Source organism: Rattus norvegicus, chromosome 5 (genome assembly GCF_021556685.1).
Source record: "Rattus norvegicus strain SHRSP/BbbUtx chromosome 5, alternate assembly SHRSP_T2T, whole genome shotgun sequence".
NCBI classification, from domain to species: domain Eukaryota; kingdom Metazoa; phylum Chordata; class Mammalia; order Rodentia; family Muridae; genus Rattus; species Rattus norvegicus.
In genome coordinates, this window is record NC_141538.1 from 161,485,936 (window position 1) to 161,502,500 (window position 16,565).

The 16,565-nt window shown below is 44.2% G+C and overlaps 1 protein-coding gene across 7 annotated transcripts in view; it reads right to left on the bottom strand.

The window, feature by feature from the left end:
- Window positions 1-16,565, bottom strand: part of Prdm2 (PR/SET domain 2) — a 110,586-nt gene that overhangs the window by 67,665 nt on the left and 26,356 nt on the right. For 6 of the 7 annotated variants that reach the window (XM_087549475.1, XM_087549476.1, XM_087549471.1 and 3 more), the window contains 2 exons: window positions 8,744-8,858; window positions 7,092-7,195 (listed from right to left, as the gene is read on the bottom strand). In XM_087549475.1, the coding sequence (XP_087405601.1) occupies window positions 7,092-7,195; window positions 8,744-8,858 (219 nt within the window). The remainder of the gene's footprint in view (window positions 1-7,091; window positions 7,196-8,743; window positions 8,859-16,565) is intronic. The other variant, XM_087549473.1, reaches the window with a different exon arrangement.

Consider the following 16,565-nt stretch of genomic DNA (forward strand, 5'->3'; position numbering starts at 1 on the left):
AACCATTGGACTGAACACAGGGTTCCCAACGGAAAGATTAGGAAAAAAAAAAAAACTTTAGGAGCTGAAGGGGTTTGCAACCCATAGGAAGAACAACAATATCAACCAACCAGACCCCCAGAGTTCCCAGAGACTAAACCATTATCCCAAGAGTATGCATGGACAGACCCATGGCTCCAGCTGCATATGTAACAGAGGATGGCCTTGTCAGGCAGCAATGAGAGGAGAGGCCCTTGTTCCTGGGAAGACTCGATGCCCCAGTGTAGGGGAATGTCAGGATGGGGTGGAGGAAGTGGGTAGGGGAGCACCCTCATAGAAGCAGGGGAAGGGAAGATGGGATAGGGGATAACCAGAGGGGAAACCGGGAAAGGGGATAACATTTGAAATGTAAACAAATAAAATATCCAATAAAAAAATAAAGTATGTAGTGTTCTTCCTTGTATTGAGCTTCAGCTTGTTAATGAGGAACTGGCATGAGAATGTGATTGGTACCAGTCTACAACATAACCTATAAATCTTACAGTTTTGATATTGAAATTCTAAAAATATATTTGTATGTGTTTCCGTCTACGGGGAAGGTGTGGATATGCCCATGAATGCTGGCGCCCAAAGAAGGTAGGTGTCAGATGCCCTGGAGCTGGAGTTACTGGAATGGACTCTCAGTTCTCGCAACATCAATATGAGCTCTTAACCAGCCCCTGTGAAATGCTACTGAGTCTGTTTTGAAAATGAGGAGGCATAGCAGTCGGTCAATGAAGGAGACTAACCAAGCCACTGAAAGTCACAGCTGGACTCAAACTTGAGCCTCTCACTTATTCCTTACACCAAAGGGAAACGGATCAGCAGACAGGGAGCAGGGAAGGGGAGCCCTTAACTAAAACACTCCTAAATCTTTCTTCGGATGGTTAGGGTGTAGCTCATAGTAAAGTGCTTGTGCAGCCGGTCACCCCTGTGTCACCTCCAGAAGCACTGAACAAAAGGACAGACCTTTCTCCCACTCCAGATCCCTCCAGGTTAGGGTTAAGGAAACCCTACTCCTTTCCTGTTTCTCACTGAACAGATGATGTAGTGATTCTTCTTCAAGCACAGCCCTCAATTTTAATTCCTTGTAATCCAGTCTTTTTTAAATAGTTTTAAAATAATCTAAATTCAAAATGCAGTAAACATGCCCACTTGGCATGCACCCTTTTCTGGTACGGGTTTCTAAGCTTTCTGCAGAGACGTGCAGGAAGGTACTGTGGTCTGCGTGAGGGTCAAATGTCATATGTATAGTCACAGTCTTCCAGTAGGTGCTACTGAGGAGTGATGGACATCAAGATGTGGTCTGGTGGAAGGAAGGTCCTGAGGTACCACACTCTCAGAAGGGGCTGTAGGACCCTGACTGTCCCTCTGTTTCTGCTCCAGGCTGAGAAAACTTTGTCTCCTACATGTGCTCCTACCAGGATTCGCCATGTTACCAGAGGCCCACGCTGCAGAACTGCCCAATTGTGGATGGTCGCTCATAAACCTGTGAGCCAAAACAAACCTTTCTAACGTCAGATAACCCATCTTTGGCATCCTGTCATAGTGATCCTGTCATCACTACATTACAAAATACTTAGGAAGAATACTGACGGCAACCCAGAGGCTTGGTCTGGTTTTGACTCCAGGTATAGCAGCTTGAAGTCCTCGAGGAGCCACTAGGAATCCAGACTTATCATCTGCCTGAGTCTCGTACTCCAGACCAACAACCTCCATGACATAAAGCCAGGATAGAAGCACATGTTTCTATGCCAAGATCAATGCTGGGAAACACACAGGAAAAGCCTAAGGAAGAGACATTAAATGAGTGAATAAATAAACTCCCGATGGGGAAAATGTGCTATATTAAGATGCTAATCTTGGGGTTGGGGATTTAGCTCAGTGGTAGAGCGCTTGGGTTCGGTCCCCAGCTCCAAAAAAAGAACCAAAAAAAAAAATCTTATTTAAAAAAAAAAAAGATGCTAATCTTAGTAAAAGTTAAACTGTTTGAAAATTTATTTAATCCTTCTCTACTTCAATACCCTCAACAATTGTGAAACTCTTCAAATAGCAGATACCTGGCTCTGCTGTCACTATGACAACCATTTCTACAGTTGAAGAACCAAGTTCTTCACACTGCTGTACCCTACTGGGTAAACCAGAAACACCACACCTCCACATTCACTCGTTCCTCACACAGCCAAGACACAGCAAACTTTCCATGGAGTAATGCCAAGGAATTTGGGAGGACAGGAAATATGGCACAGGAGTTAAGAAGCTCTTCCAGAGGACCCGGGTCAGTTCCTAGCACCCACATAGTGGCTCACGACTGTCTGCAACTCCAGTTCCAAGGAGATCTGACACCCTCTCATGGCTTCTGCAGGCATGGCACTCACGTGCTGCTCGGGCACACATATAAGCACAACACTGACACTTATTAAAAGTACTTTTGGCCTCACTAGCTATAAGAATGTTGCCACTGTTCAACACCACAGACAACAGACAAATGGATATGGCTGTGTACCAATAGAACTTTCCTCATTAACTGAAATTTGAATTTCATGGTATCTTCATGTGCTACACTGTTTAAAACCATAAAGATGCTTCTTAGTTTTGGAGCTTTAAAACACAGGGTGTAAGTTAGATCTAGAGACAATCTTTCCTACAATGCTCTACAGCTGGACAAGAGCAGTGAGCATGACTAACACTTTCTGAAACCAGGCTCTGCAGAAACTTCAATGACATCCGATTATAAGGACACAGCAAACACTATCTATCGAGCTCACACACGAACATTTATTCACAGTTCTAAATAAGAAAAGGGTTTTGCTCCTTAAAAAACTGTATTAAGATCTATGCAGTGATCATTTCTGTATCAATTTCTATTGATAAGCAGTTCTCCCTCTTCCCTCTGTCTTCTAGATGAAAATGTATCGCCAAGATGATCAAAATGCAATAGCAGCAGTATCAGTCACATAAAAGAATAGATTTTTTAAAAGGTTATTAAAAAGATAAGTAATACTAGGTTTCAAAGGCCTAGAAAAAAATATACTCTTGTTAGTCTTATAATATTTCTAAGGGCTTTTGGGCAAAACTGACCAAAAATGTACAGAAGTTTACGTAACTTTTGACTAAACATTTACATTTCTAGGAATGTTCCTCAAGGAAAATATCAGACAAGTCAGAATATTGCAAGTACAGTGAGTTTACTCTTGGAAGAACTGTACACACTCAGCAAAAGATTAAAGCAATTTATGTTCAACAGAAGGCAAATCATGGATGGCAGCCTTATGAGCAGCCACCAAAAAAAAAAAAAAAAAAAAAAAAAAAAGGCAACCATAAAGTACCTGACCCCTGACACAGACACAGTCCTGTGGCATTGGGAGAAAACAAGCATGATACACTCCTACGCACAGTGTGGGAACAGGTACTAGTGTTGAAGAGACAAGACAGGAGAGGCACCAGGCCAAGAAAAGGCAGCCTGGTCGACATGAGATTCTCAGCAAAGCAATTCCTCCCAGCTTAGCAGAGGTAAAAGAATGTTCTTAGAGATGCCTGGGTGCTAGGAGTTCAGGCGAGCTTTACCTTTGTGTGATCTTTCTATATACTCTCATATTATTACAGCTCATGGTAAGCACACAGTTTTCTTTTCTGTTTTCTAATTACATGTGTGCGTGTGGGGGGGGGTGTCAACTTGGGAGCATCAGCTTTCTCCTTCCACCATGTGGGATCAGCAGTGGATTTCAGGTCATCAGGCTTGGTGGCAGTACCTTCACCCGGTGAGGCCCACTGCTAGCACTGTTTACATTTTTAAGGCTTATAACTGGGCCAGGGGCACACATCATGAATCCCTGCACTGAAGAAGGGATTATGTACTGCACACCTGAGATATTGATGGGTGGAAAACCTGTGGGTATGCAGGGTAAACTGGGTAGAAATGGCTTCCAAATTTGTGTACTGTGAGACACGGGGCATAATGGGGTGTTCAGGTTGTGGTGGTTCTGGCTCTGTGGATGGAAGAGTGAGTGCAGGTTTAAAAGGGTTTCAGGCTACATCTTTCCTCTCGGGCTCTGTCTTAATCTGTAATGCTTTCCACCATGCTATAACAGATAATGAAGCCCTCATCAGATATACAGAGCTCTCTGTTCTTGGCCCTCTCAGCCTTCATGATAAGCTTCTGAACATTAAGCAGGCTGTGGTACTTTATCATAGCAGAACAAAATAAACTGAAACAGAAACATTTCCACTTTCCAATCAATTCTCCCCTGAACCTAACACTGTTCTAAAACTAAATCTAATTAAGAGCTAAAATAGTGGTGTGTACCTGTGTTATCAGCACCCAGGAGGCTAGGGCAGGAGGAGTTTGAATTTGAGGCTAACTTACAACCAATGCTATGTTTCAAAGCAATAAAAGCAAAATAAAATAATCTATTCTGAAAGGATTATTAAAATAAATCTTACTCAGAATTTTTTTAAAAGAATTCTGTTCATTAGCAACCACATGAGCCCAAAACTTGAAAGGCTTTTTATCAGCTCCAGGCATATAGTAGCCCGTGCTTGAAATTCCAGCACATGGGAGGTAGAAGTAAATGGATCCTAGTTCAAAGCCAACCTAGGCTGCAAAGCAAGACTCTGCCTTTAAATGGGAGGGGAGAACTTTTTATCAGGGATGGTTTCAAAATTCTGATATTGCTCAGCATAGCAGGACGGTCAAAAGAAGTGCTACAGACAATATGAAATGTCAGGTCCCCACAGCCCTGCTTAAAGCAGATCAAAGCATGCTCTCCTCTCTCTGGAGAACCTACTTTGTGAACTCACTCTGGGCATTCGTCATCTTTCTCTGGATTAAGAGGAATGTGAATGCTTTCAGTGAAACCTTGGAGGAATTAAGGAATCAGGCAGTCAAGGGCTCAAGAAAGGCAATTTGACACTGTGTTCGGTGAGCACACAATGGTCTACTAGTTGGGGATGTAAGATTCCACTGCTGAGGTATTTTAAAAGCAGAACTTAAGGGGCTTTGATGGAAGAACAATCACCAAGATGCGGTTCTGATGACAAACTCTATACTAGGAAGAGACTTTCTGATACAAGTCTGGGTAAAATCAATAAATAGGAACTATTTTACTTTTTCAATTTAACAAATATGCCCATTATAATTAGTATTCTTGATACTTTGCCAGACCCATATATATACACCTATGTCATCTATATCCTATTTCAACATTTTTTAAAAATAAAAAGCCCTTTCAGATATGAGAACTAAGTGAAAGAGATTCTGACTTTTCCTCCTCATAAGGAAACGTCAGTCTGCACAAGAACAAGATGTAAACTTGAACCTGACTGAACAGAAGCAATACTTTCAGGATGAGTTACAAACTGAAGCCTGTATATGTAAAGAGTTTTAAATTATCAGCACTAGGATGTTGTGTGTAGAGGAAAATGAGTCGTTCTCAGCTGTAAATCACAATTTTTAGCTGACTCTGCATGAATCTGAATGCAGATAATTCTCATGGAACTTGAGAGGTGGTTTACACAGCATGTCCGACAGCAAACTATTACACTGCATGGAAGGTGCCACTGCCTCCCCTTTAGTAGTGATGGCATCTGTTCTACTTGGCACTATACACATACATCATAAATGAGCATGGGATTCCCCGACATTCCTCACAGGTCAAGCATGCCTGCTAGCTTTTGACGAACTTGTAAATTCTTGTTTCCCAAAGCCCCCAGAGTTCGCAGTCAGATACTATTGCAAACAGCTGACTCATAAGAAACAAATACAATGATGAAGCTGTCAGATCAAGCTATAGCCTTCACGACCTTAAGAATCCCCCTCCCCTGATACCCTGAGATTCTTGGGTGGTATGTGCCCACACATTTCACTGTCAGCTTTTATATGTCAGCAAGTATGCAACAGGTATGACTCCTCCTCACTCAGAATGGAACTTGGAAAGGAGTCATTCCCTGAGGTGCTTCCCAGGGTACTGACTGACCTTCAGAATCCCATGTAAAACCCAAGAACACAAGTGCCCTAATGAAATGTTTTCAATTCCCCACTCTTTAAGTGGAAGACTTCACAGCATATATGTTAAGTCAGGAAACTCATGCAGAAGCAGAATTTGGCCCAGGCAATCTAGAAGAACCTGCCCCACTGTTCCCAGGAGACGTGTGGCTCTGACTACATCTGCCCTGGGACCTGGAGAGCAAAGGCATCTCCCCCTTTACTGAAAGCTTCTATAAAAGGCTGCCACTTCCCTGCTTTTTCCTCCAGGGTTGTTGAGAATATATGAAGGAGAAGTGTGAAGTAAAATTAACGTTCAATGTTAATGTGTCGTGTGCTCTATATGTCTACCTCTGGATATTCCAGGGACATAGACGCTGTTTTCTGACATGCAGAGAGGAATCCAATACTGTTCTTTGCAGCCTTTGGAGTAATTTTACGGTGTATCTCTGTCACTCATAAATGACAGAGGAAGTCAAGATCTTAGGTACAAGGCAAAATACCCTGAACAAGGAATACAAAACATAGATGTGCCATTTACCATCAAGGACAATGGAGCAGCTTCAAACTATACACACGCCAAGCAACCAGAGCTTCCAGGGACTAAGCCACTACCCAAAGACTATACATGGACTGACCCTGGACTCTAATCTCATAGGTAGCAATGAATATCCTAGTAAGAACACCAGTGGAAGGGGCAGCCCTTGGTCCTGCCAAGACTGAACCCCCAGTGAACAGGATTGTTGGGGGGAGGGGGTGATGAGGGAAGGATGGGGAGGGGAACACCCATAGAGAAGGGGAGGAGGAGGGGTTAGGGGGATGTTGGCCGGGAAACCGGGAAGGGGAATAACAATCAAAATGTAAATAAGAAATACTCAAGTTAACAAAGATGAAAAAAAAATTTTAAAAAACCACACACACACACACACACACACACACACAAACAACAGTCTACCCAGAAAAGTCATTTTCTCTTTAACAAAAATATTTAACTTTTAAAGAACATATTTAAATGATTGTTTTAAATTCAAAACATCAGATCCTGGGAGAACAGGGAGTGGGCTCTTTAAAATGCTTGAAACTCTCTTACCTCCCACATGTACACATTATTCCTAACCTGGGATCTCTTCTTCTTATCACCAACAAATGGCCCAAACTTTTTCCCTTTTAAAATTGGTTTAGTAGCCCAGACACCTAGAAAATAAAACCAGTATTTTTATAATGTAATGTGGATATTTTAAATATTGAAAGCATTAATGCCATTCAGTTTTATGAAACAATTAAAAAGCTAGGTTGCCTAACAGCAAAGTGACTGTATTAAGTTCAATCAAACCAATAAAGTCCTCCAGCGGATTCTGTTCCCTTCTGTATGCCCCTGGATATCTTCTGAATAGTCTGTAAAGAATCTGCATTGATTACAACTTTTTAAAAGTTTATATTAACTTTTATATGTAAAATAGACCATATATAGTATAATCATAAACACTTGAAAATTAACATGAGAGAAAAATATGAATGGAATAAAACTACAAATAATTCAAATTCTTCATTCTGTCTTTCTACACATCTCAAACTGTCCTTACTAAACAAAAGTGGTTCTTATAATGGTTAGGACTTGGGATTTATAAATGAATACTTTTGAAGCTGATTCCCTTAATCACAGTGGAAAGCCGTTTCCTCTCATTAGCTTTCTGAAACATAGTCCATGAGATGTCTTGGCTTACCGAGTTTCAGATTGACAAAACCTATCAGAAAGTACAGCGAATCAATCAAGTCACAGTCAGTAGAATGGCAGGAGTCCTGCAGTCAAAAGAATCGCATTCTGGACAGGTTCCCTCATACACAGACCAGGAGGTGGAGGCTTGTCCCGATGTATGTGGCTAGGATATACACACTCCACTCCCACCACAAGTCAGCTAGGAACTGCATCTATAAACACCAACCATCAGCTAAACTGTGAGACAGCCACTTCTGTTCAGACTAAACAGTATAAGGACCCCAATGCTCACTAAGTAAAGTTCCAAAGAGAATCAGAAAAAGTGCAGGTCAGAATCACAACACTCACCAGAAGAATGTCTAAATGACAAAAGGATAGAAGTGTGATCTATTCAGGAGTGTGTCCTTACAGGATCTTTACAATGTTCTATCTAAAACTTACATCACAGACAAAAATCAAATATAAACAAGCTTGTATGCTCAACAAGAAATTCAGCCAGCTTCCATCATTCCAAATACCTACTTAAGCGGGAATGGTGAGGCAATGGGCAAGCAGACTATCAGTAACAGGAACAGTTGTAAAGTCAGCGAAAAGTAAGGAAATAAATGTGATAATGTAATCACACTCAAGGCTCAGGGAAAGCAGAGGAAACCACCCACTCTGTGGGAGGAGGCCCATGGAGATGCAGAGGAGGGCACACTGGAACATACGACCAAGGACAGAATATGTAGGTGGAAGCTGGTTTCCTTTCTATAACCCATGTCCACCCTGGATTCTGGAAAGTGCATACACACCACATCTTTTCAGTGAGGCTCAACCTTTCCCTTCTTTTTTTTTTTTTTTGGGGGGGGGGGCAGGCATAATGTCTACCTAGCATGATCCCTGCTCTCCCACAAAGCAGCCTACTCTTTTTTTTTTTTTTTTTTTTTTTTTTTGGTTCTTTTTTTCGGAGCTGGGGACTGAACCCAGGGCCTTGCAAAGCAGCCTACTCTTTGCTGCCCGACTTCCGCAACAAGAGCACTCACCAATCCGAGTCTTGTCGACTGCAGATGGGAAAAGTCTTACTTCCTCTGGAAGTCCTCGAAGCACATGTTCAGGTACCTCAGCCAGAGTCTCAGTGGCTGCCACAGACTCAGTGTTCTGCAAGACAAACAGCAGAAGGGTCATAGCAAAAGCAAGAAAACCAGTAGTGTTTTTTATTTTGCTTTGCATTGCTCTTTAGTTTCTTATCTAATAAGCAAATATGAGAACTGAAACTGGAGTACACAAAGCAGACTGGGACAGGTCTGCAGTTGCTGTGTTGTAATGAAACACGAGCAACCTGCAAGCCAGGTCTGTTCTGCTCCAGCCACCTGTATCCAGTTTCAAAATATGTAAGTCCTTAGCACTCAGTGCTCTCTAACGGGGCTCTAACAGAACCAGGCAGTAGAGCAAGATCATGCCTGTCTCTAAATCAAAGGCTACTAGCAGCAACACTACAGCCCTAAAAGAGTAGTTTTGGCACACTCCATGAAAGCCGTCTGACCAATCAGAAGCTGCCTCCCTCCTGTATCCCTCGAGCAGCCTGAGCAGGTTGGACATTACATAGAGAGTGACAGCTCACCATTAGCCCTCACTTCCAGTGGCAAGAGCCACTCACTTTCCAAGAAGCAATAGCCAACTGCTGTATATCAGACAGCAAAGACCACAGTATCTCAGGGTTGACAGGAAATAGAGAACATTATACAATTACATCTCAAAACTTAGGCTGCAATTCATCAGAATCTTAAAAATAAGATTAGTATTAGATGTTTATGTAAGGAATAAGGATACTGGTATCAACAAGGAAAACCAGGATGTAGCTTTCAGAATAATTTCCAAATCAAACTGAAAACTAAAAAGACTAATTTTCCTACAGCAAGGAAGCATTTTTAATTTTTGTTTGTCTGTCTGTTTTTCAAGACAGGGGTCTCTATATATATCCCAGAGTGTCCTGGAATTCACTATGTAAACTAAATTGGCCCGAAACTCAGAGATGTACCTGTCTCTTCCTTTCAAGTGATGGGATTAAAGGCATGTGTCGCCACTGCTGGGCCTGAAGCACTTGCAATTCTTTTTTTCTAAAAGATTTATTTATTCATTCTATGTGAGCACACTGTAGCTGTCTTCAGACACACCAGAAGAAGGCATCAGATCTCATTACAAACGGTTGTGAGCCACCATGTGGTTGCTGAGATTTGAACTCAGGACCTCTGGAAAAGCAGTCAGTGCTCTTAACCACTAAACCATAATAACGTAAGTGTGTGCCACTCTTGGTGGAGCATGCCTTTAATCCCAGCACTGAGTGACAGAGGCAGGAGTATCACTGTGAGCTCAAGGCCAGTCTGTCCTACACATCAAGTTCCAGGCAGACAGAAACACCCTGTCTCACAAACAGTAACAAAACGTTAGGCACCAAAACAAAAGCAAACAATAAAAACAAGCCATCCAAACTCAAAAATGCCTGAATCTCAATATTAAAAAAGAAATAGATTAATTCCAACAATTCCAATCATCATGGGCTGTCCCCTGGCTGGCTTGGGGTCTGAAAGCCCAAGAGAACACCTACAGAGGTATCATGTCTGGGGCAAGGCTGAGCTAGCACACCAGTGTGCTCACTTCAGAAGCACAAACACTTTCTTCTGCTCTGACTTTTCCCAACAAAATCCCCACATACTTTCTAAAAGTAGAAGTTTCAAATTGGCCCCAGGAAATAGCTTCCTGTACTTTTAATTAGCTAAAAATATCAATAAACAGACATTTCTCACTTCTATATATGGGATTCCCATTTAAAATACTTTAATACAGAAGCTGGATATTTGGAAAAATGAATAAGCTTTTTCTGCCAAAAGGGAAAAAGTACTGACCTGATAATATCCTATTATGTGATTAACCTCTGGCACTAGTAAAATAACACCAATAAATATTAGCCAGAATTATGAGTGTGTAGGGCTGGCCACTTAGAATCATCAGTGAAAGCCTTCTTCCCTTTCCTCAGCTGTGGTTTGCCTACCCTCCCCAAGAGGTAGCCTCTACAGACACACACACACACACACACACACACACACACACACACACACACACACAGACACCCACAGACACACACAACACACACACAGACACAGACATACACAACACACACACAGACATACACAATACACACAGATAGAGACATATACAACACAGATACACAGATGGAAACAGAGACAAATAAACCACAGGCACACACACATACATATACACACACAGAAACACCCACACCCACACACACACACACACACACAGACATACACAACACAGATACACAGATGCAAACAGAGACAAATAAACCACACACAGACACACATACACACACACACACCTCTAAGAAACTGCGGCTTAGCAAAGTGGTGTAGGTTGCTCAGTTGACTCTGAACACTAGTTTAACTTTAAAGCCCAAATCCACAGTCATTGTGGGTTATCCACAATGACTTACCACTTATCCGGGATATGTCGTATGTTTGGGTTTGCTTTTGGTCTTACTAAGTAGCCTTGACTCAAGATCTTCCCACCTCAGCCACTGATGCACTAGGATGAGGAAGATGAGACACCACAACTAGACTCAGCCATCATTTTTAATGTGGGCTCATCTTTCTAGTAGACGCTCGTTTTTCTGTTCACTGTAGTTGTCTTTAGTGAAAATAAGATGCAACTAAATTCATAGCAGAACACCCTAGAAACTGTCAGCCATGGCTTCTCCCCTCCCATCTGCCTAATTGCTGGAACATCTCCATGGCTGCAAACTGCTCAACACATTCTTAGAAAAGCAATGGCTTGAGAAATGGAAGGCATTCAACCACCCCCTCTTCCCCTGTTTCTCTTTTAAAGTTCTTAGGAAATTTTTCATAACTATTTGTATAGTTATGCTTTGAACTGTGCATTCCTGTGAGACCACAACAGACACACTCAGTGTCTCTCATTCCCACTGTTGGAGAGTCAAAATACTTGTTGCATTTACATAGTTGAATAAGGATATGATTCTCTATAAAATGACTAATGCAACATTTTTTTAAAAAAATATTTGTGTTGGGCAGTAGTGGCACACACCTTTAATCCCAGCACTCAGGAAGGAGAGGAAGGAGGCAGGGGTAGGCAGATCTCTAAGAGCTCAAGGCCAGCCTGGTCTACAGACAGAGCTCCAAAACAACCAGGGCTAACAGAGAAACTCTAAAGCCAAGCCAAACCAAACCAAACCAATCTCTCTCTCTCTCTCTCTCTCTCTCTCTCTCTCTCTCTCTCTCTCTCTCTGTGTGTGTGTGTGTGTGTGTGTGTGTGTGTGTGTGTGTGTGTGTGTGTTTGCCTACATGTATACAAATGCACCTCATGTGTGCTTTATGCAGAGGCCAGAAGATGCCAGATGCCCCAGAACTAGAATTACAGTCGTGAGCTGCCATGTGTGTGCTAGGAACTAGAATTACAGACAGTCATGAGCTGCCATGTGTGTGCTGGGAACTAGAATTACAGACAGTCGTGATCTGCCATGTGTGTGCTGGGAACTAGAATTACAGACAGTCGTGATCTGCCATGTGTGTGCTGGGAACTAGAATTACAGACAGTCGTGAGCTTCCACGTGTGTGCTGGGAACGGAACCCAGATCATGAATGCTGAGCCAGCACTCCACCACCATCAGCCTCCCTCTCTTAAGACAGAAGACACACCTCAACTAGCAGGGTCACTGTTAAGAATATATTTTATGCCAGAAGTTCTTGTCTTGAATTTATAATAGATAATCCACAGGGCTGATGCAGTTCTCCCCCAACTGGTCCAGGATCAGGACTCCTCCCACTCACAGCCACAGGTCTATAGTAACGAAGTCCAAAAGTGCTAGAGTTCCTTCTATGAATAGACATCCTGTCATATACGTTAATCTGCCCAGTGCAGGTTAAACACTATGTAAGTGCGTGGTATACTTATTATTTGGAGAGCACAGGCCAATGCAGAGGCAAGTTTACCTTCCAAATACGTTTTCAATCTGAACTTGGTGAAGTCCAGAGGAGCAGAAGCCATGAATACTGAGGCTTACTACACAAAAGTCCTTTTTATTAGAAAATACAATTTTAGAAATAAGCAAGTTAGAAATAAACCTTTGGAGCAAAAGAATGTTTTTTTAAAAAGTTGTCCCCTGAAGCATTTATAAGTTAGACTCTTTTTCTACATTTACTTAGACAATATAGATAGATTTTCATACTCTGAACTGACCTGCCTTGGTTCTTACGTAAAACAATCACAACTGTTTCTCTTTCCAGTCTTAATCTAAAAGAAACTACAATATCTATTTACTCAAAATTAATGCATTGATATATTTCTGAGTCTCTTCTGGGCGTCCCGGTTGCCCCAACAATGCCTCTCTGTAGTGAGGAACGTCAAAAGATCAAATCCAAACAAAGCCCCATGCCCAGAATCCAAACCAAGTGTAGAAGATGAGCAGTGAGGGGACTGGAGTCCAGGTGCCACGCTGGAGAAAATGTACTAGGCTTCAAGTGTGACAAAATGCAAACAGCAATAGTAGAAACCAAATCCTGATTAGGAAGGAGCCTGGTGAATGCAGAGAGACAGCCAGAGCCAAGGCAGGAACAGTCAGAGGTAAGTAAGCCTGGAGAACAGTGCCCTCCAGCACGGAGCTAAAGGCAAAGAGACAATCACAATGAGAGATGTGCTCAGCAAGCAACCAGTGCTTCCTTAGACTCTCAGGCCTAAAGTGTCTGTCTGTCTGTCTGTCTGTCTATCTGTCCTTGCTGCTGCTCAAGATAGGTATGTCCCTGCTTTAGGTTTTTAAATGAGACCTCTGTGTTCTAGAGGGAAGTCGTTCAAGATTTTTCTTTCTGCTTTCCTATAATGAAGACTCACTCCAAACATGCCAATTCGGACGGCAAGTCTGAAGTTTAATGTGGTAAGTAAGTCAGTGAGTTACTGAGTTTCATCCAATTCACCTATATTTGTCAATCTGAAGCCCTCAACTTCTACTCCCTCAAACCAAAGAGATCCAGTTGTCCCCAACTGATGGTCACAAGCTCTCCCTTCTTCATTCAATCATTAACAAATACTTCTTGAGTGCCCGTTGCAGGCTGGCATTGTGCTGAGTGGAAGGAAACAAAGGTTTGTTAACACCTGCCAGCTGTCTGCTCATGAAGCCCACCTATGAGGAGCCTCTGTCCCCACTGCTGACAAACCTTTGAAGTGTGATGCTCCAGGTCTGCCCTCACTGGAAACTGTGCAGAACGACATGCTTTCCCCTGCCATCTGTCCCCTGCCCCAGTGTCTTACTCATGGTAGACTGATGGGGACCGACCTGAGGGGAGATAAGATTCACTTTTCCATCTGAGTCGAGACGTGTGCTCAGTGTTTATGAACGTTCCTTCATTTAATTATCACAGCGACCACACAGGCAGTGAACTCAACAGTGTTTGGAAAAGATCAGGACCATCCAAGCACAGAATGCCTCACCCACCCACCCACTCACCCACTCATCACCCACTCACCCACCCACTCATCACCCACTCATCACCCACTCACTCACTCATCGCCCACTCACCCACTCACTCACCCACCCACTCACCCACCCACTCATCACCCACTCACCCACCCACTCACTCACCCACTCATTCACTCATTCACTCACCCACCCACTCATCACCCACTCATCACCCACTCATCACGCACTCACCCACCCACTCACCCACTCATCACCCACTCACTCACTCATCGCCCACTCACCCACTCACTCACCCACCCACTCACCCACCCACTCATCACCCACTCACCCACCCACTCACTCACCCACTCACCCACTCATTCACTCACCCACCCACTCATCACCCACTCATCACCCACTCATCACGCACTCACCCACCCACTCACCCACTCATCACCCACTCATCACCCACTCACTTACCCACTCATCACCCACTCACCCACTCACTCACCAACCCACTCACTCACCCACCCACTCACCCACCCACTCACTCACTCACCCACTCACCCACTCATCACCCACTCACCCACTCATCACCCACTCATCACCCACTCATCACCCACTCACCCACCCACTCATCACCCACTCATCACCCACTCATCACCCACTCACTCACTCACCCACTCATCGCCCACTCACCCACTCACTCACCCACCCACTCACCCACCCACTCACCCACTCACCCACTCATTCACTCACCCACTCATCACCCACTCACCCACTCATCACCCACTCATCACCCACTCATCACCCACTCACCCACCCACTCATCACCCACTCATCACCCACTCATCACCCACTCACTCACTCACCCACTCATCGCCCACTCACCCACTCACTCACCCACCCACTCACCCACCCACTCACTCACCCACTCACCCACTCATTCACTCACCCACTCATCACCCACTCATCACCCACCCACTCACCCACCCACTCACCCACTCACTCATCCACTCATCACCCACTCATCACCCACTCACCCACCCACTCATCACCCACTCATCACTCACTCACCCACCCACTCATTCACTCATCACCCACTCACCCACTCACTCACCAACCCACTCACCCACCCACCCACCCACTCACTCACCCACTCACTCACCCACTCACTCACCCACTCACTCACCCACTCATCACCCACTCACCCACCCACTCACCCACCCACCCATTACCCACTCATCACCCACTCATCACCCACTCATCACCCACTCATCACCCACTCACTCACCCACTCACTCACCCACCCACTCACCCACTCACCCACCCACTCACCCACCCACTCACTCACCCACTCATCACCCACTCACCCACCCACTCACCCACTCATCACCCACTCACTCACTCACTCACTCATCCACTCATCACCCACTCATCACCCACTCACCCACCCACTCACCCACTCATCACTCACTCACCCACCCACTCACCCACTCATCACCCACTCGCCCACCCACTCACCCACTCATCACCCACTCACCCACTCATCACCCACTCACTCACTCACTCATCACCCACCCACTCACTCACCCACCCACCCACTCACCCACCCACTCACCCATCACCCACTCGTCGTCTCATTCACCCACTCACTCACCCACTCACTCACTCACCCATCACCCACTCTCTAACTCACCCACTCACACTCACCCACTCACCCATCACCCACTCGTCGTGTCATTCACCCAGTGTGTTACAGCATCCTGTAAGAGGTACTTTCGGGCCCCTACTTTACAGAGTCACAGTCACAGGCAGTGTGCGGCAGAGCTAGGTGACCCAAGCCCAGCGGTGAAGCTCTGATCTGGATCTCAGATAGCAGGCCACACTGCAGTCAGGAAGAATCACTTTCCACACTACACAGTGTAACACTGCAGTCAGATAAAACCCAGATGGTCCCTACTGCTCCAATGTTTCTGGGGTTCATAAAGTCAGACTCACTCTTATAATAACACCAAGAGATTGTCTGGCATCTTTAATATTTGGTGTGGAAAGCGAATTATTCTAGAGTTATACATCATTCTGACAGCCGACAAGATGTGTGAATACTGAGTTTCTGAGGTCTTTCTGACTTGTGATTGGACCCTGCAACCTAAAGCAAACCAATCCCACTTTTGATAGCCCCTACAGCTATGTGAGTGCCACCACTGGGAAAGCTGAGAGACAAAAGGAACATGGCACAATGTAGGATTCCAAGGTGATGCCACTAATCTGAGAGAACAAACTAGAACCTTCTAGGATGCACTGCAGGGTTTCAGAGTCCTAAGCATAGCGATCTTTCCTCAGAGCTGCAGTACGCCCCAGGAGAAACAAGGCAA